Source organism: Mugil cephalus, chromosome 7 (genome assembly GCF_022458985.1).
Source record: "Mugil cephalus isolate CIBA_MC_2020 chromosome 7, CIBA_Mcephalus_1.1, whole genome shotgun sequence".
NCBI classification, from domain to species: domain Eukaryota; kingdom Metazoa; phylum Chordata; class Actinopteri; order Mugiliformes; family Mugilidae; genus Mugil; species Mugil cephalus.
The window spans coordinates 5,346,472-5,373,598 of NC_061776.1; the positions used below are offsets into that span (position 1 = coordinate 5,346,472).

General features: G+C 41.1%; 1 protein-coding gene and 1 long non-coding RNA gene across 2 annotated transcripts in view; both read left to right on the forward strand.

Moving 5' to 3' along the window:
• Positions 1–5,276, forward strand: part of LOC125010894 (receptor-type tyrosine-protein phosphatase N2-like) — a 206,381-nt gene extending 201,105 nt beyond the window's left edge. The window contains exon 23 of the mRNA XM_047589809.1: positions 2,005–5,276. Coding sequence (XP_047445765.1) covers positions 2,005–2,076 — 72 coding nt within the window. The 3' untranslated portion in view covers positions 2,077–5,276. The remainder of the gene's footprint in view (positions 1–2,004) is intronic.
• Positions 5,277–18,656: 13,380 nt separating this feature from the next.
• Positions 18,657–21,624, forward strand: LOC125011195. The gene is made up of 3 exons (XR_007113140.1): positions 18,657–18,693; positions 19,494–19,989; positions 21,438–21,624. It is a non-coding gene; the product is annotated as an uncharacterized LOC125011195 (long non-coding RNA).
• Positions 21,625–27,127: the final 5,503 nt, after the last annotated feature.

The window sequence follows — 27,127 nt, forward strand, 5'->3', positions numbered from 1 at the left end:
CCAAGGACCCCAAGCTGATGGAGTTTACAATATGTGTTCTATATTAAACTAGTGCTATTCATAAGTATAAATTATTATTATTTTGCATTTAGTATTAAGATATTGAAATAATACACAGGTTCAAATATTCATTATTTTTATTATTATTTAACATGTGCAACAATAGGGTGGCTGTGTAACTGCTGTACACATGAACGTACCTAATGTTAGCAGCTGCGCTGTTAGCTTCTCTTACGCTAATACTGCAGCGTGACTCTGGGATTTCACCGAATCCTGAATGAGTGAAGATTTGACTGAAAGAGAACGTCTTCTGCCTCCATTTATCCCTTTATTGAAATGTGTTGGGTTCATGATGATGTGTATTTAAAGAAAATCTAAATTTGTGGGGAAAATTGAAAATATATATATATATAAAAAATGTCTAATCAACCAAAGATTTTGCTGCATTTTACACAATTTGAAGTCAGTCTTTTCAGCCTTCTTATTTTTGCAGACACTTATTGATTATAAGTATAATTCAAAGTCCTTGTAAAACACTGAAAAAATTGTTCAAAATAATAAAATAAAATAAATGAATAAATAAAAATGTTCAAATAAACCGCTACCAGCAACCAACCAGCGAGCTCACTGCTACTTCCTGTGTCTCACAGGAAGTTGCGCCCATAATCGTTTCTACATCAGCGCCCCCAGAAATAAGGTGGATACAGTAAATGGAGGACTAAAGATTGGTGCTAACGGACCATTAGCTCAGATAAAATCTGCTCAGAGTTCCTCTTGTAGAGAGTTTCTAGTTTGGACTCCGCCCCCTCGAGGGACATCTCTGTTGGAATTAATTAAAATTTTTGTTTTAAACCCTTTTACATCTTAAAACTGTTAAAGAAAGTCAACTGGAAAAAGTTTCACTCTTCTGGTAATAGACAATACACAACAAAGCCACGTTATGTTACGTTGTGTCACTGGTTAGCATGGCATGCTAAGGTCACTTTACCTGACAGCGACGTGTCAGGAGATGAAGGACAAACCGCTCATTACACCCGACTCCCGTCCTCACCTGAAAAGTTTGTGTGAGGGATCGACTCATCAAAGTCGAGACAATCTAGTACCAACCTGTGACCTCCAAGTCGCCGTAGTGTCTCTAACAATCAGTTATACCTCTTCCTTAAAAAATATACTAACTTTCTTCCCTGTCGTGCAGTTTTTTTTGGGTTTTTTTTGCAAAGCGCCCTAAGCCCTTTGTTTCTTCTCAAATACGATATTAGTTCAGACGACACTTCGGAGCAGCTCGCAAATTAAAAACAAGGAGTTGCCAAAAACTGCAGTTCCTCAAGTGACCGCTTGAGGCCGACTCCGAAAACGAGCCGATCCCCGTTATATTTTATAGAACTCATATTTTTAAGTTATTTCAAGGCTTAACGTTGTTTATAATTTGGGGGGTGACAGGTTTCTAACCGTCTGCCTCCACCTGTTTGCCTTTTTTTTAAAAAATAAAAAATAAAAAATGATGTGGAGTCAGCCAGTAGAAAAATGGCACTTAGAGAGGGATCATTTATTAATGTCACGGTGACCTCAGCTCCATCCATCACCTTTGAGATGATGATGATGAGCTACAAACTAAAGCTCCGGTGGCTGAATGAGATCAAATCCTTGTTCCTTCAACGACACTTTTTTTGTTTTTTTAACAAGTTGGAGCTCGGCTGACCTGGATTCTTATGATTTTACTCTTAACAGGACACTGTTAAAAGGGATTTTGGGAGCAGAAACTGTAGGAATATGTGCGAACAAAATGAGGAATAAGCTGGATTTGTCCTGCGGCCAAGGCTGATGATCCAAACCGCTGTCTGTGCGGGAACATCGGCTTCCAAAAGGCTCGGCATGAATCACTGAAATCAAACTTTTCACTAATCCTTCACCCTCCCAAAGTTTTCGTTGGTTTGCGTTTACATCTCAGCCTCTTTCTTTCTTTCTTTCTTTCTTTCTTTCTTTCTTCTTCTTCTTTCCCTGCAGGATCAGTTTGAGTTCGCGTTGACGACCGTTGCCGAGGAGGTGAACGCCATCCTGAAAGTTCTTCCGCAGTAGAAGCGAACGCCTCCTGAAGTTCTCTCCTCCTCCCCGTCAACCGGAGGATCGGCCCTTTTGTTTCCTCCCTCCTTCTTATTTCTTTCTCCTCATCTCTTCATCCGCCATCGATCCCTTCGTTCATGCCGTCACATCCTCTTTATTTCCTCACCTGGACTCGTCTGGTTCATTTTCCCTCCTCCTCCTCCTCCTCCTGTTACCCATCCTAACAAACAGGAAACCGGTCCTGTACATAGTTACACGTTCCTTCCTCTTTTCCAAAAAAATGTCTTTTCCTTTCTGATGGGCTGCTCAAAATAGCTTCTCTACGTTCTGGAGATTTATCAGCGTTGACCTCAGGGGCGTCAGTCAAATTTAATCCGTTCACGTGTGGAGTCTGTTCCACTCTATTCCTTAGACCAGTGGTTCCCAACCTGATGGCCCCGCCCCCCCCAGGTATCACAGAGGGGGCAGTTCTCACCTGTTTCTTCAGTTTTTAGCCAGTATTGTGTGTCTCTCCCTGCACGTACGATATGCAGGGCATGTGGTGTTCGATCACAATAAAAATAATAATAATCAATATTTCGAAAAAAAATGTGTAAAGGTTCGAGCAGTCAGCTGAGTTCACCTACCAATGCAATCAAAATAACGCACCTTTCCCTCTGGGTCTTGGATTATGTGGTTGAGATCCAGCTGCAGCTCATGCTGCATTCATGACAACTTGGGAAAAAAATTACCTCCAAGTTGTCAAACTTTTCCAAAATAAAAAGTAGCTGCTGCACATATTTTAATGTTCAGCAAACGGTGAGGATATACCAAACTTATTTTTTTCTCCTCTAAGTTAACCTGTAACGTGAACCTTATGATATCAGACATTTGAAATGTCCAAGTTTTCCTGAAGGCATCATCTAAGCTGTTTTTTTTTTCATCAAAGTCACTGTTGTTGGAAAAATAGAGAGTATACTTGTGAAGCTAAGAGAATATGTCCTAACCACAAACAAAGGACATAAATAGTAAAAATAATAACTAATATTGAATGTTAGGATGTAAATTTTGCAACTTACGGTTAGAATATGATCAGCAGTTGGTTTTGTATAAATTGAAACTGAATTAAATGGTTAAATTGCAAATCGAATAATTCCTTAAATGAATGAGCCCCACCCTCAAAATTAAGTTCAGGCTGTGTGGGTGGTGGGGGGGCTGCTTTTCTTAGGGGTTGGGAACCACGTCCTTAGACGCTGTTCATACGGCTGCTGCTCGATGCCCCTGACGCTCTGTGAGTCAGTGTGACGTTGACCATCATGTCCGTTTCACTACATCGTGTTTGTGTCTGATATTTAGTGCTTTACGACACGTTTTCATGCAAATGCACCAGAGTTTCAGCGAGGGAAGTCATCTTCAGCAGCATTTCTTTTGTAAAAAAAAAGCAGGAGGTGGAAGACTGAAGCCCTGAAATCATCATTAATATCACGCTTATTTTAAGAAAGATGAATAATTCCTGGAAATGAGGTGAATCAACGCGAGCATCATTTATCGTCTTAGAAGAAGTTTCCTCAACCTGAATCGTTGTCTCTTGAAGTTACACTCATGTCTGCCTTAAGAAAAACAAACAAACAAAAAAAAAACACACACACAGTAGATGGACGCTTGATTTTAACATGGCCTGATTCCAGGTTCTTTACTGGAAACACACAGACACGAGAATCAGCCGTCGTGAAATCAAGCGTGTCTGACACTCTGTATTTTTATGATCGGAGGAGGAGGAGGATAGTTTCATTTTATTTTTTTTATTTTGAATAATACAGTAGGTCTTCAATGTAGCATTAATGGATGATTTGTTCATGTACAGTAGCTGAACACGTGTCGCGTCGAAACTCATCGGTGGTGGTTTCCCAAAAGCATCTCGGACAGAAACGTTTAAAAAAGGACTGTGGCCATGTTTACATGGACATTAGTGATGATCACTTCAGAATGAGTAACACTTCAGACTAGTAGGAGACATAATCTGTTCAATAATAAGACATCAGCTCCTAATAATCATGTAGACACTTGACCTGGTTGGAATAAATATTTTATTAATATACAGCGTCAGTAATAAAACTAGTAACAGGGAAGAAATTAGAGCTGAATCCGTTCATTCTGAGCGCGTTTGGTGACAGTTTCCAGGAGGAACAGAAACATGGAGGTCGTGTTAATTAATGAGCCAATTAATTATGTATAAAACAGAAATGTGACTATTTTCATATATTTATTCCATGATTATTATTTTTTTTTTTTGGGTTTCATTCAATAAAAAGATAAAGAAGTGTTGACCAGTAGTGTATTTTAACGTGAACATAGCCGATAGTTTCTATTCAGCCTGTTAACGAGCTGCAAGTTCAAAAAATACTCGATTTAGAATAAATTTAAAAACTCTTTTATCATGATTAATATTAAATTAACAGAAAAGAGGTGTTTGCTAATAATTGACATAACAGATAAGAGGATGGGGTCTTCACATCTTATTGTCTATCAGAGTCTCCTTTTATTGTGGCGGTGGATGACTTTGGGAAACCAGCCCCTAGTTTTCGACTGCTTTTCGCCGGCCGACCGTAAATGAACACTTTTTATTCTAGTTTTGTTCGTACGTTGACCTGGATTCACTCTGTTACTAGTGCATGGATATTTATTCAGCAGATGAAGTGTGCTGTAGTCTCTGAGCAAACAAACTCAGCGTTGGGTTATTTATCTATTAGCTTTTCCAATCAGTGCGCGAGGCGCTCCGAGGACCTTGGAGCCGAGGATTATCGCCCCTAAACTGTGCAGATTGACTCGAGAAGGTGCTGCAGCACAAACATGATGCAACGCTGCAGCAACCTGGTCTCGTTCGCTGGAATCCGTGTTTCCAATCGCGGCTGAAAGAAAGAAACGCTTCTTATGATTTAATGTGGAACCTGATCCAAGTTTCTCTGCCTTTTTGAAAGAAGCCAAATTTAAAAAAAAAAAAGAAAGAAAAAAGTGTCTGATTCTTTAAACTTGTAATAATGAGTCTTTCTAGCAGTAGTGAAGATGCTCTGTCGTTTTTCTTTCACACACTCCATCAAGCATCGATAGATGGCTTGTCTGTACATAACCCCCTCTCCCCCCCTCCCTCTAAGAAATCACTACAGAAGATATTTTGTTCTATCGGTGTAAACTACTTGTGAATAAAGTCTCATTGTTGATGCAGTACTGTAATGCAATCCTGACTCGTGAGTTTTGTCTCTTTTGTCTTTTTATTCCTTCACTCTCACTTCTTATATAATACTTTACATTTGGGGCCATAATTATAACACGACGGTGGGCGGTGAGACATATGCTACGCCTACTGGGACCAACAGAGCAACTACAGTTTCTATTGTTGGCGAATCGTCGATACTAAACATACCGATTTTAATTTGTAGGAGTGCACAGCTGCTATAGACGCCTTCATGGCCTACGTCACTGTGACGTCACAACGTTAGCTGGAGGCAAAACAGAGGGAAGTTTGAGGTGAACACTGTTACTTTCAACCCTGAAAATGTTGTTTTGCTGTATTTTTGGTGCCAAAATCGAAAAATCATAAACACTGACTTTAGGTTTTATCATTGCCAGTTGTAGACAACTTTGGTTTAGCTTTGGTGCTTAAATGAAGGGACTGGAGACAATCAACAACAACGCACACACTACACATCGGTTAAGATTAACATGTAATATGCATCATCAGTTTCATTCTGGATAATGTTGTGGGTTAGAATAAATTGTGACTGAAATTATGTTACGTTAAATCATTATTTATGGGATTCTTGTTGCAGGTAAATGCTAACTGTTAGCTAACTCAACATTGGTTGTATGTTTCAGGGTTACCCAAGCAGAAGTTGTATTTACTACGTTACCCTCCACAGTGGTTCCACTTACTTCTTGTAATATCTTTGTTGGAGAGATTTCACTTGATAAAGACAGACCAGACTTCGTCCCCTCTGTGTCCTTTGGTCAAATCGTCCATCCAGTGAGTGGGAGTGTAGGGGTCAGTGAATATAGTCCCAACAGTCAGAGTCAACTTTTTAAAATAACACTCATGGTCTTGGGGAGTGTATATATATAGTAGTATATTCTATAAAGTATACGTTTCACTCGTCCATTTTTGCCAAAACAGTCCGTTGAAATATGCTAACCGACATTTACAGGCTACAGTGTTTGAGATGTTTTGCCTCCAGTTAAGCCCCGCCCCTTAAAAAAACGCCACACTGTTTACAAACTGTGAAGGGCTTTATAATTCAGACTCCAAAAGTCTGCCCACATACAAAACTTTTAAACTTGAAAATTAAAAATATCAAATTGGCAAAAAAAATGTTATCTTTTCTAAAATATCCTCTCTCTGCTTAATTGATTGTATTCTCACCCAGTGACCTAAAAAATAAAATGTTCATAGACTGCGGCCCCCATGCCACCCTCCAGACGTAAGAAACACTAACTTCTACTAGAGGTTTTAAAGTAAACAGAGAGGGTTTTCACAGCGCGTCATGAATCCAGAAGGAATCCAAATCTATTGTAAGTGTCATCAAATCAGAAAACAACAAATCCAAGCGCTGCATTATGGAGGTTTGCAGGAGATCAGGAAGTGACATCATGAAATGGGACGAGGGAGTATTCAAGCTCTCTCACAGATGGGACTCTCTATTAACTAACTCTAGTGTAATGATACTCATATAATTAAGATCAGGTGATCTTTGCTGACCTGTCATTCCAGCAGATTTCATGCTGGCATTTATTGTTGGAACTGAAATAGTTACCGTCGTCCGTAAATACGCCAAAACAACAACATCCACAAACTTATCTGACAGCCCTCCAAGAACGTAACTTAAGAAGTAACTTAAGGTTTGACTTCATCAAAACATACAGCATAAATTTGTATTACCTGACGCTAAATGTGAACCACAACACCAGGTTTCTGTGTCTGGATACATTTACTTCTCTTTTCTTTGGCAGATATCTGTAAAAATATAAAATACATCTCTGCTTTTCAGATCTGATGATTGTGCTTTATGCTGTATGTGATGCTTTAATGCTATTAAAGCCTATGATTCAAGCTAATGTTGCTAATCTCCATGTTCAACTGTCACTTTTTGCCACTCGGTGGCCGTAACCATGGAGACGGGGGCGTTTCCTGAAACTCTACCTACTAGAATTTGGTGTTTATTGTTGTTTATTCTGTTCTGTGGCCCGGTGCTGAGAAAGGATGAGTGTTTGATGGCCGACCTTCAGGCTGATCTGCTGCTTGGGCCATTTTTACGAGTAAATCGCTCGTCTTTGTTACAGCCTCGGTGACTAAGACCTCCGTTTTATTATTTATTGTGTCTAAGCCCAGGAATGAGCAGGTTTTGTGTGGACGTCTCTTTAGAGGTGCTCGTTAAGATGCGGCTTCGTATTGATCGTTGGGGGGGGTGAAACACTCCTGGTACATGAGCTCGTGCTGCTGGATGGCCACGTCGGCTCAGAGAGCGGGAAGTGGGGAAATCGATTAAGCCAGATGCCGCTCTCATCTGTGTGTTGAGTGCGTCGTGTTGTCACAGCTCCTTCCACTCCTCTCGAGGACAAGGACGTGGATGGAGAAGGACGAGTGTGGTGCCAGTCTACACAAGACAGACTGAAGACTGAACATTTCCTATGTCTTCTTTTAACCTTTGAATTATCTTTGACAACGCGCTTCACAAATAAACTTTTTCACGCTTCACGAGACACTTTTACCTGTGCTCAAAACCAAACACTGCTCTCAAAATGATGCACACTATCAAGCAGTCAGTAAACAATACATCAAAAAATACAAAATACAAATTGTTCAAAACATATAGGTCTCAGGGAGAAGTTTTAATCTTAAAGCAAATTTCATATTTTTCCTTCGTTGTCTTGATGAACGGAAAACATGTTCTATCATAGTGGCTCAAAACTGATCAGAAATTACTAATCTGCTTTGCTCTTTGCAGTTTTTGTTCTTCCTCCTCTACTTTTACAGTACTGAACTCTACTGTCTCCTTGTTCTTTGTTGATATGAAGAAAGTGACCAGTCAGAAGACACTGAGCACTCAGTACTGTAAACAGATGGAAAGCACAATGTTCAGGGCCATGCAATTTGTTTATTGCACAGTATACAGCCTACAATACACTGTGCTACACTATACAACACTAAATATAATACTAAAATCAAAAGGAGTAAACATGTGATCAAACTGCTTCTTCCTGAACAATATTTTCTGTCCTGAGGCGATGAGGCCGTTTCCAGCCCTGACATAGTTCCTCTCCATGAGGAGCAGATTTACTCTGGTGAAGGTTTGTCTGTCACATAGTCTCCATCTCCAAGAGGTGAATGACTCCTCTATCAGATCCAGGAAAGACGAGTACGGAGTTCATAAACAGCCCATTGATGTCAAACCATTCTCTTACCTGAGCAGCTCGCTGGAAACTCACATTGTCCCACACGGTCTCATAGGTGGGGATGGGATTCTCGATTAGCTCTTGACTCTGCTGCTCAAATAAAATATCTCTTAGATTGGCAAGAAATCCTAGACGGTGCTGATGGCAGCACAGATTGTGACACTACCACCTCGTTGACATCAACAACGTCCCGCTGTCCAATCACGTTTCGGCCTCTCCTTCCCCTCGTTGTTAGACTGAATCTGCTTCATAGACAAAGATGAACTCATGGGGTCTGTCTGAGGATTCCAAGTCAAATATCGTCTGTGTAGAAACACAATATGAGACTTTTGTTAGACGTACAGAGACAGCGCTGTTCTGTAGAGTAGAATTAGGGCGAATATATGCGCTTCTGGTTCTCATACATTGTACTAGAGTAATGTCATTCATATAATATACTGAGCTCACAGTTCTTTCAAACTTGGTGAGTTGCATTCAAAAGCTTCTCTGTATATTTGTTTCACTCGCATCCGGTTACGCTGGAGGACACAGTCGATTCCCTGGACGTGTGTGTTGTCTTGTATCACTCGTTCCCTGATTTCTCTGAGTCGTATTAGAGTATACATAGAGTATCCTAAAGGACCATGCCGACCGATTCATGCAGTACAACACATACAGTGATGAACTTTACAAATGTCTATTGAAACAGCTGCATATTGTGTAGTACAGCAAATTTGCAATTACAAAAATACAGTAGTATACTGTCCCTGCTCTCTGAATGTCCTCACTATGGTGGACAGGACTATTGTGGTCCTGCTTTCCTCATTGTCAGTCCATGGACAAGACCATGGTCAGTTATTGTTGCTGGAATTTCATCAGATATTTCCACTCTTCCTCCTCCTCTTCTTTTTGCCACCTCGCATACGCATTCGTCCTCGTCCTCTCACATTGTTTCTTCTCTCCATTCTAAGACTTTCTCCGTTCCACCTTCAACAACCTGTTTGCTCTCTGGCTTATATTGGTTGTATCACATGATTTGAAACAAGTGAAAACATTTTTCACTCGTTGTGTTTAATCAATGACATGTGTGCCTCTGTTTGCATTTGATTGTTGCCACTTGTGTTTGCCAGTATGGACGACATGTGCAGAATGTGTTTAGAGTTCTGCTATGAGATCTGCAAATTGTGTTTTACTCACGTGAAATGGTTTAAGGTATTGACAACAGACGCACAATTATCTAAACGAGTTCAGGCAACTTTGTTCAGCCAATGGCTTTTAATGTTTTAGCAAATGAGAAAAACTTTAAATACTTTAAATAAGTAACTACACAGATAATTATATATCATCACTCTTCATGGGGCCTCAGCCCCCCTGTCCTTAAAACCTAGTGACGCCCCTGGAAGCAGCTCATCATTGGTTCTACAAACCACACACTGACCTTCCACTGTCCAGAAATGAGGCAACGCACCAAGAAAAGCTGCAAAAGAGGAAGACGTGCTTCTAGCTTCGTTAGGCCTCACGGATGATGTTCTGTTTGGGTGAAAAGAGGAAAATATGTCACAGGGCACCTTTAAGTTTCTGCTGCTCTAAAAAAGAACCGTTGAAACTTGGTCCTTGATGCACAAACATCTGGGTGATTGCAAAGAAGATGAGTTACAAAGCTTTTTATTTTTCATTAATTGTCTTTTCATTTGAAGAAGAATTCCAGGAATGAGTGAATTAAATTAAATTAAATTGAACTGAAGGCATATTTGAAATTGCACAATGGAGGACGTTTAACAGGGAGAGGCGAAGAGGTTGTGGAACTCATTCAGACGATTAATTATTGTGGGAACTTTCAATCCAAATGAAACAAACCAAACATAATTGCCAGCAGCATTAGAGCACTTTATTTTATTTCATCAAAACAAGATGCCCGAGCATGTCGCCGTTCAGCTGAAATGTTGTCATTTATTCTCCCGGGAGCTAATGAGTTTCACCCAAAAGAAAGGTAGCAGTCGTATCTGGCGGTTATTTGTAAAAACCAGAGCGGCGGTCGGTTTGTGTCGCTAATGGGCAGCGACGACAAATCAGGAGCTGGTTACTCGGCTCACAAATACATGCAGGAGTTTTATTCCAAAACGAGAAGCCTGCAGTTTAACAGGATTCAAAATAAAAAGTTTTCTCCTTGTTTGTACTTTAGTCTGGGAGCAGCATACCAAACAAAAAAAAAAAAAAAAAAAAGACATTCTCAGACTGCTCGGTAAACAGTCGATGGTGGACGACGTGACTCATCTGTCAAACGCTGGCGCGGACGTTTGTCTTAAGCTGCAGGACTTTGATTCTCTCTCGGCCACTGAATTCATCCATTCATTCATTTCCTATATCCGTTTGTTAATGATCGATACTGGAATATCGATACTTCCGATACTTCAGTCATTGGAGATAATGTAGGAAAACAGAGGAAAGTAACTTAACTATTGAGTTGTAACAGCACAACAAACCTTGTGAAACACCTCAGGTTAAACCACAACACAGAATACAAGACATTTATGATGAGGACGACAGAAGAGGAGAGAACAGAGTCACAATTTTTAATAATTCAACAATAATTTATTTTAATGATCTGTTGCGGTATTAGCTCGGCTATATAGTAAATGAGGCCACTACCTCAATATACTTCACACTTTAAAATAAACAAATAACTCTGATGTTTTGTTTTCTTCATGAATCTATGATTTGAAATACACTACTTTTTTTTAGGTTTACCAGACACATTAGGGCGTATTTACACAAAGTATCAGTATTGGATCAGTATCGCCGATACCAGCCTGAATTTTACTCATCAGTGGTGTCGAGCATCACTACCACTTGTCCTTCAGAGGTTCGTGATATCCCAGCTAACATCAGGCCAGAGGCAGGTCTTCCGTCTATCTCAGGGCTAACACAACAAGAGACACACAACCATTCACACTCACACCTAGGTTCAATTCACCAATAAACACGAAGGAGCATGTCTTTGGATGGTTGAAGGAAGCCAGAACCTTCTTACTGGGAGGCGTCAGTGCTAACTACCACAACACTGCAGCTAATTTCCAAACAACTTCACAGGGGATAATAATTTTATACAACTCACCTGTTTAAATGATATAACAACAGTTGCAAAACCAAGGGTGTGGCCACATTGAGTGAAGCCTTCACAGTTTGCAAGCTGTCTAACTCAGCGTCCCCTGACTGTCTTTTGAATTAGCCAAGATGGCGGCGGCCAGAGACGCCGCACTGAGCTTCAAAAGCTCTCTTCAGGAAACCTTCAGGTCTTTACAGTCAACGTCTGTCATTTGGATAGACACAGCTGGACACTTCCAGGAAGTTGATAATGCGTGATGTTTTTGCACACTGGAGTTAATCGACAAGACGTTAAGGCATTTTCGTAGCCTCACAGCGCTAACCTAAACTGTGACTCCTTGAATTAAAGTGGCACGGTGAAGAGTGAACCGGGGTTGGTTCCCGTTTGCTCTTAAAGTCAGAGCCCTGCCTCCTCTCAGGTCCGTGTGTCGGGATATTGTTTTAACGCTGTGAAATTGAGCCCAATTTCTGGTGATATTTACAAGGCCGTCAGGATCGTGCAGCATTCAGGTGTGTGTTTGTGCGTTTGTGTGCAGGATTTGAACAATTATCACCTCAGCCAGCATCTCCAAGAGGCTCCAAGGAAATTATTCAAATGAAAATAAATAAATAAATTCTTTAATTTAAATCACTCGTCTGATCTCTTTCATTATTGCCTCGTCCAATTGGATTACTAATGGATGCGGCCGTGACTCTCTGCGTCCCGTCTCTTCTGCCCGGCTCACCCGTCCTGAGGACACTTCTGGCTTTTTAGTTGATCATTTTCATCGGTGCCGCACGTTCGGTGACCCCAATATCGCCCGCCGTCACTCATCATTAGCACGTTTATAAGCACTCTTCCAATGGCGTCCCTCGCAGGGAATTTAACCATTTGCATAGAAAAATTGCTTTCCTCCGCGCGACCAGAAAGGACTGTTTTGCATAATTACAAATGATGTGCGGCTGCCGGACCAAAGTGACACTCGGGAGAACTGGGAGGAGAATGGGACTGGGAGGGATGTGATGTTTGTCGGTGGACGTGAAGGACCGACGCTTTACCATTTTCTCGTGTTTTAAGTGCAGATTTGAATCTTTTTTTTTGTGGTTTTCTGCAGAAATTAATCTGAATTTATTACAGGATTCAATCTGGTATTTGTTTGTGTGTATGTCTATATGGACTAGCATTTAATGCAGTAATTTGAAAACTTGAAAGTTTAAAGACTAAGGCTGCTTGTCAGAGGGTTGTTAGTTAGTATAGCTTAGCATAAAGTCTTGGATCTGTCCAGTGTTGAGCATACTTTGTAAAAAAAAAAAAAAAAAGCCATAATAAAGTAGGTGTGTACATAATCAGTTTTTGCATCAAGCAAACATCAAAACTAAATGTGTTTTGTGGCTAATTTGTTGTCAACCAGTTGCCAATTTAATCATCCATCAGTCACAGAGCAACACCGTCGCTTATTTGGAGTTTGTTTGGAGGCCGTGGTTTAGTCTGAAGCCTCTGAGAAGAATATTTTTACTCTCTAGTTGCACCATGTTGCACTTTTTCTCACCAGCTTTGTAATATTCCCACCAGATTTGCAGAATTACCTGACTTCCTGTGTCTGGATTTATTTCTGGTACATGTCCGTGGTTGGAAAATATAATGTTCTGATTAATGGAGCAGAATCAGTTCCCAACGGAGAGACTGATGTGAAAGAAAAAATGCGTGGACGGTGGAAGTCAGGCTGGTTTCCAGGGTAGACGAGGATGAAAAGAAGCTGTAGCTGAAGGAGCAGCTGTGTTGTGTTTTCAGTGAGGACAGTGTTCGAGTGTCGGTCAACTGCATCTTAAAAGCGCCTGGAGCCTTGTCTCTAAAATGTAGGAGAAGAGCATATTTGTACAAGTACAATGCACATAGTAAACAGATGAGTTGATCTAAGACATGTTTACAATAAAAACTACTTGGTTGTTGTTTAGGAGAGTTTATGTTACAGTAGAAAACGTGGTTACACTAGTAAATGTGGTTTAGGTCGTGGGGTAGTCATGGTTAAATACTAAATTTCAGAGGGGGGAAAGAAAATCCAATGTGACCCATCAATCTACCTCCTTACACAGACTTGATGGATATTTAACAGCAACCAGGACAGACATAATCTTTACGGCTGTGTGCTGGGTTTAGCCTATGAAAAGGGCGTCCGGTGAGTGGGTTTGTTCACACTGCTGAAGTGAACATGATCACAACCGACTCACCCCACCTCCAAATGTGGCTCTGAAATTTCACTTTCACGTCCTTCAAGCTTCTTGGGAATGTTTGCGTAGACTGTAGAAAAAATATGTCCAACTGGTCAAACTGACTCTAGTATCCATGTCCTGGGGGATACGGGCGGCGCCATCTTGTTTGTAGTTTGGAGCCAGAGTTAGTTAATACTACGCTCTGCTCTACCTCCACCTTCACTAGTTATATAAAGAAATGTTGGATTAAAGACTGCACTTATTTTCCAGCGATTCTCGCTGGCAACTGTCAATCATAACGATGTCACAAAAAACATATTCGATGTGTCCTTTGTGTTTTAGCTTGGCCCGTCCACCAACATGGAGGGGCCACCAACCACCAGGGGGAGCTCCAAGTGCTTTGGCTTCACTTTTGAAGGGATGTCATGGCGTCCTCTTCTTTTGCACTCTAAGGTGGCGACTTGTGTTCAGATCACAAAACCAAACCGAACGTCATGGTCACAAGCTTCTCAAGTCATTCTTAGACCCGTAGCAGCAATATAAAAAACAGGCAATAAAAATTATGGCTCAAAAACCAATGAAATGGCAACACTGTAGTGTCCTGAGAAAACACAATCTTCTTGCATTTGAAAACGTTATAATTTACGTTAATATCGGACTGATTCTTAAATGTCTTCACAGTTATTTCTCACCTGTTTTCTGCACTGATATAAAGACGTTGGAGCTAAAGCTCTAAGCAAATACAAGAGAGTTGCATAGCATCATTTGGATGCGGTTAACAGTGAGCTTATTACATGGCTAAAAGCAAAACAACAATGCTCTCATGTATAAATATGGACTTTTCTCGGTTATAGTTATGATCATGAACCTTGTTTCATTTCCTATTGCTGATTAACAGGCAAAGCATCTGGTCTCTCCACTGGAACAGTCTCAATGTACTTGTGATGTCCACATCAAATAAAATAAACACAAGGTAACACAGACGATGCATGTTAATGTTTGGTCCGTGACCACTACGGCACCTGACTTCGTGCACGCCGTCACTAGAAGACTACAGGTCGTAACGAGCTGCTTTTAGTTTTTTGCCAACGGTCTGAGCTGCCGGAGTCCCAGCACAGAGCGGAGCTTTCCATCCGCCGTCATTTCTCGGGCAACTTCCTCCTCAATCTGTCTCGCTCGAGCGGCGCTGGCAGTGGAGGAGAAGAGTCGAAGTGATAACAGAGCCAGAGATAAAACAGACACAGTAGCAGCGGCGTGCTCAGACGGATGTGTTCGAGAGCTATTAGAGCCTGTCACAGTTGGCTTGTCACGGATCGGGCGCGCACACACACACACACACACACACACAAACTCGTGTCCCAGCACCTTGCACAATGCTAATTCTCACCAGTGTACACACACAAGCTGACAATACTCCCCACTGTGGCAATCATGCACAGACACACAGTTGCCTCATTCCTACATGTCTCTGTAAGTGTCTCACTCACTCAGTCGGCCTCACAGACATGTCTGCCTGGCTTCTCTGGGAATCAAAGGCGACGGCAGCAGGTATTTTCAATGTGCAGACTTGAGCAGTTTTCAAAGATAAGAGCTTCGACTGAGTGGTTCCACCGCCATCTGGGTAGTGTGTGGGTGAGAGACTGAGAGAGAGACTACGGACCAAACCCTTGTGTCTCTGTAAATGTCCTCCACTGCTGCAGAGGAGGAAGGACACCTCTGTGCTGGTGTGATCTCTGAAGTGTGTCTGCAAGCAAAAAGTACATATGAGGGGACCATTTATTTTTTTTATTTTTTTATTTAAAAGTTTTAGCTTTTAAACCCAGACATGAAAGTTGGTTGTTGGTCAGTTGGTGGTTGATTAGTGGGTTGGTTGGTTGGTTAATAGTGGGTTGGTGGTTGGTTGGTTCATTGGTTTGACGATTGGTTGGTTAATAGTGGGTTGGTTGGTTGGTTGGTTGGTTAATAGTGGGTTGGTGGTTGGTTGTTTGGTTGGTGGGTGGGTTGATTATTCACTAGTTGGTCAGTTTGTAGGTTGGTTAATAGTCGGTTGATGGTTGGTTAATGGTTGGTTGGTTGATTGGTTAGTAGTTGGTTGGTTGGTTGGTTGGTCGGTTGGTTGGTTTGTTGGTTTGTTGTTTGGTCGGTTGGTTAATGGTTGGTTGGTTTGTTGGTTGATTGGTTGGTTGGTTGGGGTAGGTAGGTTGGGTGGTTGGTTAGTAGTTGGTTGGTTGGTTGGTTGGTTGGTTGGTCGGTTGGTTGGTTTGTTGGTTTGTTGGTTGGTCGGTTGGTTAATGGTTGGTTGGTTTGTTGGTTGATTGGTTGGTTGGTTGGGGTAGGTGGGTTGGGTGGTTGGTTAGTAGTTGGTTGGTTGGTTGGATAGTTAGCTGGTTGGGGTAGGTAGGTTGGTTGATGGTTGGTCGGTGCAAAAAACAGAAAGAATGTATTTTCCTTCAATGAAACAGGACATAGCCACACACATGTGGAGTTTACAGGTCTCTGTGGTCCAGGCTTTATTGGTCTGGATGGTTAAATAAACTTGGAGCTTCTCCAGTTTCACAAGACAAACGCTCAGAGATAAATTCAGACGAAACCTTGTGTCATTAAGTCTAAAATTATATCTGAATCTACATCATGTCTGTGACATGTTTAGACCCACAGAAAATTTCTTTTTTCTTCTTCTACAAAAACTTCTCGTTCTATATGAATCAAATAACGTCTGTTTCCTTCTCTTTTCTTTTTTTTCCATATATTAGAAAGATGCCTTCACTTGTTCGGGTTTTTTTTTGTGATCACTTTTTAAAATTAAAACCAAATCTTTTAGTTTTATTTTATTAATGCACCAAGAACTTTTTCTAAATTGTGAGGTTTAGTTTTATCTCTGTGAAGTGTGGTAACATATGATTAAGATAACCACTGTTTGCCTCCTGTGCATGACCAGCATGTCACCATGTGCTCAAAAATACAGATCAGTTGATTTCTTAAGAAGCTAAATCTTGTTAAAGCTGCTGGGAACCAATGCAAAAAATAAAAATAAATAATAAATAAATCTCATCCCCATATTCTAATCTAAGTCATGATCTTATTTGTCTGCTGGGTTGTAAACTCTGAGCATCTCCAACATTTATTTATTTATTTCTTTATTTTCTGAGACTGTCCATCAGCAGAAGGGGCTTTGATCGGGATGGCAGGCGGCTATTTGATGCAGAGTGACCTAGCATGTCTTCTGAGTAGCGAGGGAAAGATTGGCTGCTGCACCTCTCTGCTCCTACATCTTCAAGGTAATAACGCTCATTTTATACTTCACATTGGAAGCGTGAGGCGGCCGCGTCTATCTCGCGGAGAGTGCTGCGACGGAGCCGGGTCCTGATGGATGCTTAAAAGCAATCACCAGCGGGTCTCTCACGAAGGTCGCAGGTCACCGTGTTCTGTTTGGGTCCGTGTGATTCACACCGATGTCTGGTTCTGATTAAAGAACGAAGGCATGTTGATGCGTATTCTTTTAATGCTGCGTTTAAGCTCTGGTTTGTTGTGACACGCTCTCAGTGCTACATTCTTGCAAACAGTTTTGTGGAAATATTTTGAATTTCAGGAAATAATCAAAAAGCAAGTGTGGGCTTTGCCATTTATTGCTGTTCTGTGGTTCTTGTACTTGTGTTCTGCGTATTATTATCAACATTTTGATCAAGCATCCAGGCTACAGGGAGACGTCCATGTTCTGTGTTTACGATGAGAAGTCGCGCTGCTGCACTCTTCCAAACACCCATCAGTTAAACTGCTTGGTTTTATTATTATGGTCATATCGGTCTGCATTTGCAGAGTGAACGCATGCGATTGCATATGGGCTGAAACCGCACACTCCCTAACCAACTCAGCTCGGTTCATTTGTTCCAACTGCTGTGTTCACGCCAGCCCAAACAAGCCAAGCTGAAGGGGAAACGCTCCCAAGGGAACATTTGACGTGAAGTAAAAGAATTAAATTAGACAAAACTGTTAGTGCTGTTTCCTCACGGCAAGAATGTCAAGAAACGTTTGTGCCTGCATGGGTTTTCTTCCGGCCTCCTCCCACATTTGAATCTAAATGCACCAGTAACACAATAGCATGATAACCTAGAAATGTTTCCCTCTTTTCAAGTACAAGTACACTATGATAAAGTTTACATAAACAAACCTAACCTTTTACAAAATATTTTATGAGCAACCTGAATCTTAAGAAAAATGTGTGCATTTTTAGCTGCTATCTAGTTCTGGGTCTCAGTGTCATGTTATATCCACAACTGAATAAAACAGTGCACCCCCTAGTGGAGTGGAGCGGTTATTTTTATTGGCAAACTGCAATGTTAATGTTTTATATATTTTTCGCACTTGGCAAATTCATCCTGCAGCCAGATTATTATTATTATTTTGGACGTTCAACTCAGGTAGCAATACCAGCAGTAACCACTAGATGGCTGAGACTTTTTGTTGGTCTAGTTCAGGGGGCGGCAACCCGCGGCTCCGCATGCGGCTCTTTCGTTCTTCTGTTGCGGCTCTCTGCGGCGAGCGGTGCGGAGCAAGGACGCTGATCAAAGCCGTTCACTTTTTTTTACGCTAACTGCCTCAGAATAGCGGCAACTAGTCACTCGTCAGTGAACGAGCGAGAGCTACACAACAACTGAATGACACTGAATGCCACACCACATTCACGGTTGTAACGTCAAACAACCAAAAAACACTGAACTCCCACAGTGCATTGCAGCACATTTACTAGTTGCTATCGAGTATTTAATTCAAATGTATTTTTATTTTAGTGCGTTAGTTTTTTTTTTAAAATATAATTCTAAATTTGAATTGATGGTGATCTTTTAACATTAAAATAAAATGTATTTATTTTTTTGTCGCTCAAAATATACGTCACAACCGCCGACGTGCGACACCCGCCGGCAGGTCCAGCCCCAGGTAAGACAACTACGGATAAATCCCTGTTATGTTACATAAATGCAGTTTCGTTTTCTCTGTAGTAGTTATTTCATTTCATAAATGCAACACACTATAGGCCTAACATAGAGGTAAAAACGATGTATGCAGTGTTACCTTCATTTTAGATGTCAAAGAGGTTTTGTGGCTCCCAGTGTTTTCTTTCCAAATGGCTCTTTGAGTGTTGAAGGTTGCCGACCCCTGTTATAGTAGCTTTGCATCTAAAGATGCTGCCACGCAACTACTTTTTAAGTATAAATGAAAAATAAATTGACCCCTCCATGTTCATTCAGAGGTTAAGTTTGATTAAATCACTTTAGCTGTGGCCTTGAATATATTCTAATCAGTGTTGTTAAACTTAATGGCTCTTTCAACTTAACAAGTGAGTTCTTTTATTCTAATGTCACAAATCGCTGAAACTAAGAACCAAGAACTAAAAGGTTCCTTCAGCGCGTCTTTTATATATATATATATTTACTGTTGTTAAACCTAATGTGCCTTTTCTTTATCATAATGTCACAAAACTTTCCAAGGAACTAAAAGGTTCCTTCAGCCTGTGAACTTCTTTATCCAAATATCCCTGAACTTAATGTCCAGGAACTTTCCTAAGAACGGAAAGACTCTTTGAGCCTGTCTGCGCTAAATGCTAATGCTAATATGCATGCGATAGCAGCAATGCTAAGACCATCTGGATTTGCATAAACTATTTGGGGTGATAACATCTGGGGCAGCTTGTTGCCCCATTATAACTATAAAGGTCACTGACTTAATTTATTTGTTAGTCATCTGGAGACATTGATATGACCTGGAGGTAGGAGGGAGTATCCTGGAGGAACCTGCAGACGTCTGGTCCACGACCAGAGAGCGGATGAACCCCTTGACCGGCTCCCTGATGAGGAGGGAATACATCCCGGTGCTGTGAGAATCAACAGGAGCTCATCACCGCGTCAGTAAACAGAGCCGGGCGCTCGAATAGAGCCCGATGTGTAAACCTTGTGCACTAAATAAAATTCAGAGCTCGTGGCGGCGTGACGAGCAGAGCGACAGAGACGGAAAATGATGGAGACACAGAGCGATGGAGACGCCAATCATCGGCCTCGTTCAGATTCGCTCCTACACGAGGAAGCCAGCCAGCCAGCCAGCCAGCCATCCATCCATAATGCATCACGCGTCGCCTAGCAACAGCCGGGAACCTAGCAACAGGATCTTAGCAACAGCAACAAAACCGCTGGCTGCCTCGCTCCGTCCGCCAGGGCCAATGGAGGAGCGACGTTTCAGGTGCGTGGCGGCCAATCGGGAACATGTAGGGACTGGTACAACATGTACACACACACACACACACACACACACACACACACACACAGGAAGTCTTCTTACATCCTGTATGAGACTAGTGTCTCAGATGAACTACACACACACATTAGGCAATGATTGTGTGTTTTCAGTTATAAAATACACTTTTACCGACTAACCTCCAACTAGCATCTCTCTATAAAGATCATTTTTGGTTTTATTAACCCAGATTTTGATACAACATGTGCATTTCTAACATTAGGATAAAGGTAAATGTATTTGGGTTTGAATTTGTCCTAAGTTTCATCCGCATAACTTCTTTATTTCTAAAGAAACTGATAGGGAGTTGGGGTTTAAACAAGAACAAGTAATCTTTAGAGGAAGATAAGACTTTTTTTTGTTATCAGGGTTAAACAAAAGCTTCACCTTTTAACGGCGAAGATAGAGCACACAGCTCAATGCGTGTCATTCTGAGTTTAGAAAAATTCATCGTTTGCGTTTTTTGTGGCGAAATTTTACAGCAACTGCAACGACACCTGCTCAGTCACTTTATTCTTTATCCCGGAAGAAAAAGTACTCGAAGAATGGGAGACATGCTTTTATTTTTAGACTTTTCCAGGTTGGCCCTGAATACATTTAGCTGCATACAAGTAAAGTCAGGTTAGCCTCTGCTCTGTCATTTAATGCCATAAAATGACCTGCAAAAAGGCAGAATACATGTTCTAAAACCATTTAAATGCACCGCAAAGTTTGACTGAGGTTCAAATTGAATTAGTCTCTTTCAAAACGTTTTGATTCCCTGGAGGGCACAGTTTGTAAAAGACATGTAGGGTCAGCGTGTAGGACTGAGCAGCGAGGAGGCAGATCACAGCTGAAAACACTTCAACTCTCACAGGAGAACCAAAGCATCTATTCCAAGGCTAGAATCGGTTTCAGATTGATTATTTCATTTTTATACTGTTAACTTGTTTTATATTGTAATTACTTGATAAAACATTAGCCTAAAATATTTGTCCTGTGTTTTATCATACTCATCTACCTAAAGGCAAAATTACAAAATTATTATTATAATGATCATGACGTTTCAATTAAAAAAGCGGCATCGCCCACACCTACCAAAAACAAACTGCAGTTCCTCTAACAGCCACTAGGAGCGAACTCCAAAGCCACGTTTACACCATAGAGTGTATATAAATATGTACAACATGTCCCCACTTCCTCTCATTGGCCAAACTCACACTATATAGTTTGAAGCTGATCAGTACGGTCTGAGGGCGGAGCCACAACATCGACCATCAGCCCCGCCCACACTTCCTCCCAACTAACTCGCATTTCGTTTAATTAATCCTACTCCCTGTTCTACCTCCACCAGTTACAAAGACATGTTGAATTATACACTATACTTTTTTTTGTTTGTTTTACAACTCTCACAGACCCAAAGGACCGCTTTACAGAGCGGTTGGCATGGCAACATAACGGACTAAAGTGAAACTTGGACGCTGGACTGGACGCTTGAACATGCAGCAACAAGTACATAAAATTACAGAGACCATGCTTGGAAATAAATAAATAAATAAATAAATAGTTCGGCCCAAGTCCCACCTGCTAACATGGAGGAGATGTAGCGTATGTGACATATACTGCAGCCTCCAGTCACCAGGGGGAGCTCTACTAGTTTTAGCTTCACTTTCGAGGAGCTGTTCTGCCGTCCATCTTCTCTCTAGTGCTAATTTTTCCATTTTTCCACAACTATAACTCAGCTAATCTATTATTATACATGATTCTCTCTTGAGGCCACTGATGCAGAAGCCAAATCCAACTCCAGAAATCTGAATCTATACATAAAATTTAAGCTAATAATAAAAAAAAATGAGCTAATAAAAAATACATAACAATAAAATCACATTTGCTGAAGATTCAAGAAGGATTCAAGGATTTTTGACTGTCATTCGCAACCATACAGACGCAGTAGATAGAACTAAATTATGCACTCAGGTCGTTTCTTACAGTATATAGATACAAAATAATAATACTAAAACAGTATAGATAAGAATAAAGATAATAAATAAATAAAGATATATAAAATAAACACTTTTCTGGCCTGATGTTTAGCCGTTAGCTGCCACTGGAACAGGAACTAGGAAGTGAGTGACTCTCCGCTGTCCATCCGTCCAAGTGCTGCACGGTTTTAAAAGGTTCTCCTCCTATCTGGGAGCTGAAGCTGATAACCCTCCTTTCTGAGGAGTCTCCAAACCTCAGGGCAAAAAAAAAAAGAAAAAAGAAAAAAGAAGCTCTAACTTTAAATGAGCTGTAACGGCGTCTGGGGCCCTTCTCCTCATTCCAATGTGGCGTCGCATCCCGCAGATACACAGGGACTTTTCAATTCCCAGGGCCAAAGGTGTGAGTATTATCTGGAGATTCATTCCCGGGCCTTAAATGGAGGCATGGAAAGCGAAGCTTAACTCACCTGCTTTTTTTTTTTTTTTTTTTTTTTTTCATTGTGAGCTTTGACGCTGCTCATTCTTCATTCAGCGCCAGGCAATCTTCAAAACCAGGCGGGAGGAGGAGGCTGTTTTTCAGTCAGTGTGAAGAATATTCTCTCGTTGTTAGAATAAGCAGAGGTTGTTTGTGATTTACTAACTGGATGCATTTGGCGTTTGGTCTTCGAGTATTTCAACATTTGAGTAAAAAATAATAAAAAAATAAGATTAAGTCCTATCAGATGGTTCTGAAACGTTTACACAAACACACAGCGGCAAGCTAACTATTGATGCTAATTGAAAAGTGTCGTCCTTTACTTTTACATGCAGCATAAAGACGTGCACGTAGACACAAATACAGAATTAAAAAAGCTTATTATATTGGCAGATTTTGCAGCAACATTGCAAAGAGGGATTAGGCTTTGGTTTGTCTTTCCTTTTTTCCTTTTCACTTTCAACTGCAATCTTTTATTTTAAGTGGCACAGTTTTACCTCCAGAAAATGGAAAAACAAAGACTAACAAGTTAAAACTACATTTTCAATTTATTGTATTTTAAAGCAACATATACAGTATGTTGCAATATTTAAGTCAATACTCCATAAATTAGTGATGTGCAGATGTGTATTATCTGTGTTAGCATTCATATGTTAGCATCCGTGTTAGCATCTGTGTTGGCATTCATCTGATTTCATCTGTTAGCTTCCGTGTTAGCATCCGTGTTGGCATTTGTGTTAGCGCATTCATCCGATTCGTATGTTAGCATCCGTGTGTTAGAATTCATCTGTTAGCACTCGTGTTAGCATTCAGGTTAGCATTCATCTGTTATTATCCGTGTTAGCATCCGAGTTAGCATTCATCTGTTAGCATCCGTGTTGGCATCCGTGTTAGCATTCATCTGATTTCATCTGTTAGCATCCGTGTTAGCATCCGAGTTAGCATTCATCTGATTTCATCTGTTAGCATCCGTGTTGGCACCTATGTTAGCATTTATCTGTAATTATCCGTGTTAGCATCCGAGTTAGCATTCATCTGTTAGCATCCGTGTTGGCATCCGTGTTAGCATTCATCTGATTTCATCTGTTAGCATCCGTGTTAGCATCCGAGTTAGCATTCATCTGATTTCATCTGTTAGCATCCGTGTTGGCACCCATGTTAGCATTTATCTGTTATTATCCGTGTTAGCATCCGAGTTAGCATTCATCTGTTAGCATCCGTGTTGGCATCCGTGTTAGCATTTATCTGTTATTATCCGTGTTAGCATCCGTCTGTATCGGTAATCTCTCAGACCGGTTCCCATGGCAACATAATGCCGAGTAACCCAAACCGCCAAAACATTATGAACATCTCTGGCATTAACAGCAATGGAGAAGGAGGGCAGATGTGATAATCCAGCTCCTGGAATGAGATGATTTGCTGGAAGACAAAAATAATACTGCTCTGATTTAAATAATAATAATAATAATAATAATAATAATAATAATAGAGGATGTATTAGAGGCCGTCCTGTAGGTGGTCGACACCTCGTTTCCAGAGGAAACGTTGAGCTCTATCCCTCCACATGCTTTGTTTCATGTCTGCTGTTTGCATCGAGTGGCCGTGTGGGCGGACGCCATTAAAATGTCTGACACGTAGAGAAGCGCTGCTCTCATTCAGATCAAGATCAGAAAGTAACGAGTCCCCAGACAGGTGATCTCCTGTAGTGCATCTGCGTGAACAGTGAGGGAAAAAAAAAAAAAAGTGTGAGGCTACATCCTACGTCGGGCCGAGTGAGTCACCCACGTCTCTCTAAATAAGTAATTAAAGGGAACTCGCAGTTGACATGACACACAATCAGCCAGGATCACATTTAGACTTTCAGATATTTAATATTTAAACCTTTTTTTCTCTCACTGAGCTGAATCCGAATCTGAATTGCAAATCTCCGCTGGTCTCTGACGGCCGTCGTATCATTTCAAAGGGACTCGATGTTGCCTGGATGTGATCTCTGGACGGCAGAGAGGTCAAACAAATGACAGAGTAATGAAAGCCTGTCTGGGCCGGAGGGAGGAAAACACACTCCTGAGAGAGAGGGAAGGAAGGATTTCTCGCCATGTTTTATACAGTGTGTTTTTATACAAAGTCAAGACTCCCAGCAAACCCTGGCAAATGTTAACTTCCTGTTGGTGCTAGAGAACAGCTGATTGGGGAGAAGATGTCGGACTCTACGTTCACCAGATGGACGTATACGCTCATTATTTCCAGTTTGTCAGAGAAAACAATACGAAGAACATTATAGTTAAGTTCACTTTGAAGCCAAAAGATCTCTGGACCTCGCAAAATAGTGCAAGTAATTTAAGGAAACGTAACGTGGTGCAGCTTTCTTTAGGTGTTTGGTTACAATAACCAGTAATACAGTGTTTTTCAAACTTTTTTGAGCCAAGATACATTTTTTTCATTGAAAAAATCACGATCACGATCTTCTTTCGAATAAAAAGTGCACTAAACATGTCCACTTCAAAAATACCGATTGACCATTAAAAGCCACAACAATGTGGTCTTAAAACTAACGAGGTAGCAGAAAACTTCAAAGTGTTTTGCAAACTCTAATTCTGTCCAAAAGCATTTTGTTAGCAGGAATACAGAATTATAGTCTGCATTCTAGTTTTGAAGCGTTTCGTTTGGAGATGGTGTTCAAGTTTGCTTGATACCACAGCATTGTTGAACAGCTTTTCACCACCACACACCAACGGAGCACAGTGAAAGTAAATCACTAATTCTCTTCTCTCAACGTACAATGCAATTCGCTACCTAATTACTTTGAAATTACAGTAATAAGTAATAATACATTTCTGAAGCAACTTGCCCAACGCTATACATGACAGCATCACACAGTTTCTGGAGATTTGTCGGCTGCACATCTATGAAGAGAATCTCCCGTTCCACCACATCCCAAAGGTTCCTCTATTTGTTGGATTGAGATCTAGTGACTGTGGAGGCCATTGGAGCACAGTGAACTCTTCGTCATGTTCCTTAAACCAGTTTGAGATGATATGAGCTTTGTGACATGGTGCATTATCCTGCTGGAAGTAGCCGTCAGAAGATGGTCCACTGTGGTCATAAAGGGATGGACATGGTCAGCAACGATACTCAGGTAGACTGTGGCATTTAAACCATGCTCAGTTTGTACAAAGGAGAAAATATCCCCCACATCATCACACCACCACCACCAGCCTGAACCGTTGATACAAGGCAGGATGGATCCATGATTTCATGTTGTTTAAATTCTGACCCTGAAATCGAGACTCATCAGACCAGACAACGTTTTTCCAGTCTTCTATTGTCCAGTTTTGTTGAGCCTGTGTGAACTGTAGTCTCAGTTTCCTGTTCTTAGCTGACAGGAGTGGCCCCCGGTGTGGTCTTCTGCTGCTGTAGCCCATCTTCTTCAAGGTTGTTGTGCGTTCAGAGATGGTATTCTGCATTCCTTGGTTGGAACCAGTGGTTATTTGAGTTACTGTTGCCTTTCTATCATCTCCAACCAGTCTGCCCATTCTCCTCTGACCTCTCACATCGACAAGACATTTTCATCCACTCAACTGCTGCTCACTGGATATTTTCTCTTTTTTCGGACCATCCTCTGTTAAACCATAGAGACTGTAGATCATCAGTTTCTGAAATATTCAGACCAGCCCGTCTGTCAGTAACAACCAGACCACGTCGTCATGTAAAGACACGTTTAGATACGAGGTTAGGTGGTTTTATGGGGCTGAAGGAACAAAAAGAAGAGAATCGATTCAAAAACGTTTGATAGAGACGACCTGTGGAGGTACAGGAGACGATGAAGTGTTAAAAAGAAAAAGTCTTGAGAACGGTGCACAAGCAGATGGAGGAGACGATGGGAGGGGAGATGGAGGAGACGGACCCGTTACTTGGACCTGGAAAATGAATGAATGGATGAGAGCAGCAGAAAGGATAAAAATGTTCATGTCCCTTTTCTAACTAGCCTGGTTTGCCTGTCACTCTAACAAATCCAGCGTGGGCGGCAGCGGCGTGGACTGCAAATCAGTTTTTTTTTTTTTTTTTTTCATCTCGAGTTGATGTGTTGTCAAAATAAATGTTGCTTGCCGACTGGATGTGTGCCGAAATAAAGAGGAGAGTGGGTAAACACCAGACTTCCTGCTGCACTCCTCTTCCTCTGCAACAGTCTTCCCTCCTTTTTTTTTTTTTTTTTTTTTTTTAATTCCTAACACTGTCTTTCTCTGATTTTATTCCGTTGGTTTTATCTGCAAGAGCCGAATCCGTTGCAGGATGTCTACAACATAATAAATATTCCTCTCTGTGTCTGTGTCATACCTTGTCATATTTTGCTGGCTTCCTCTCTTTTCATGCTCTCTCTCAGGATTTTTTTTTTTTTCTCCATCACTGCTCAGATTAATCAGCAGCTTCCTGCCAGTGTCTGACAGTTTTCTCCTAGTTGGCCGGCGTCCAAATCAGACAGTGTTAGACACCAGCTTGCTGTCCTGTCCTGCCTGTCTCTGTCTGTCTCCGTCTGTGTGAACATCAGTCTGTCCGTCACAAACAGCAAGTAAGACGCCACTACTGTTCTTCTTTATTTACGTGCGTGTCCTGTATGTCTTCAGTATGATATTAACTGAGTAAAATGACA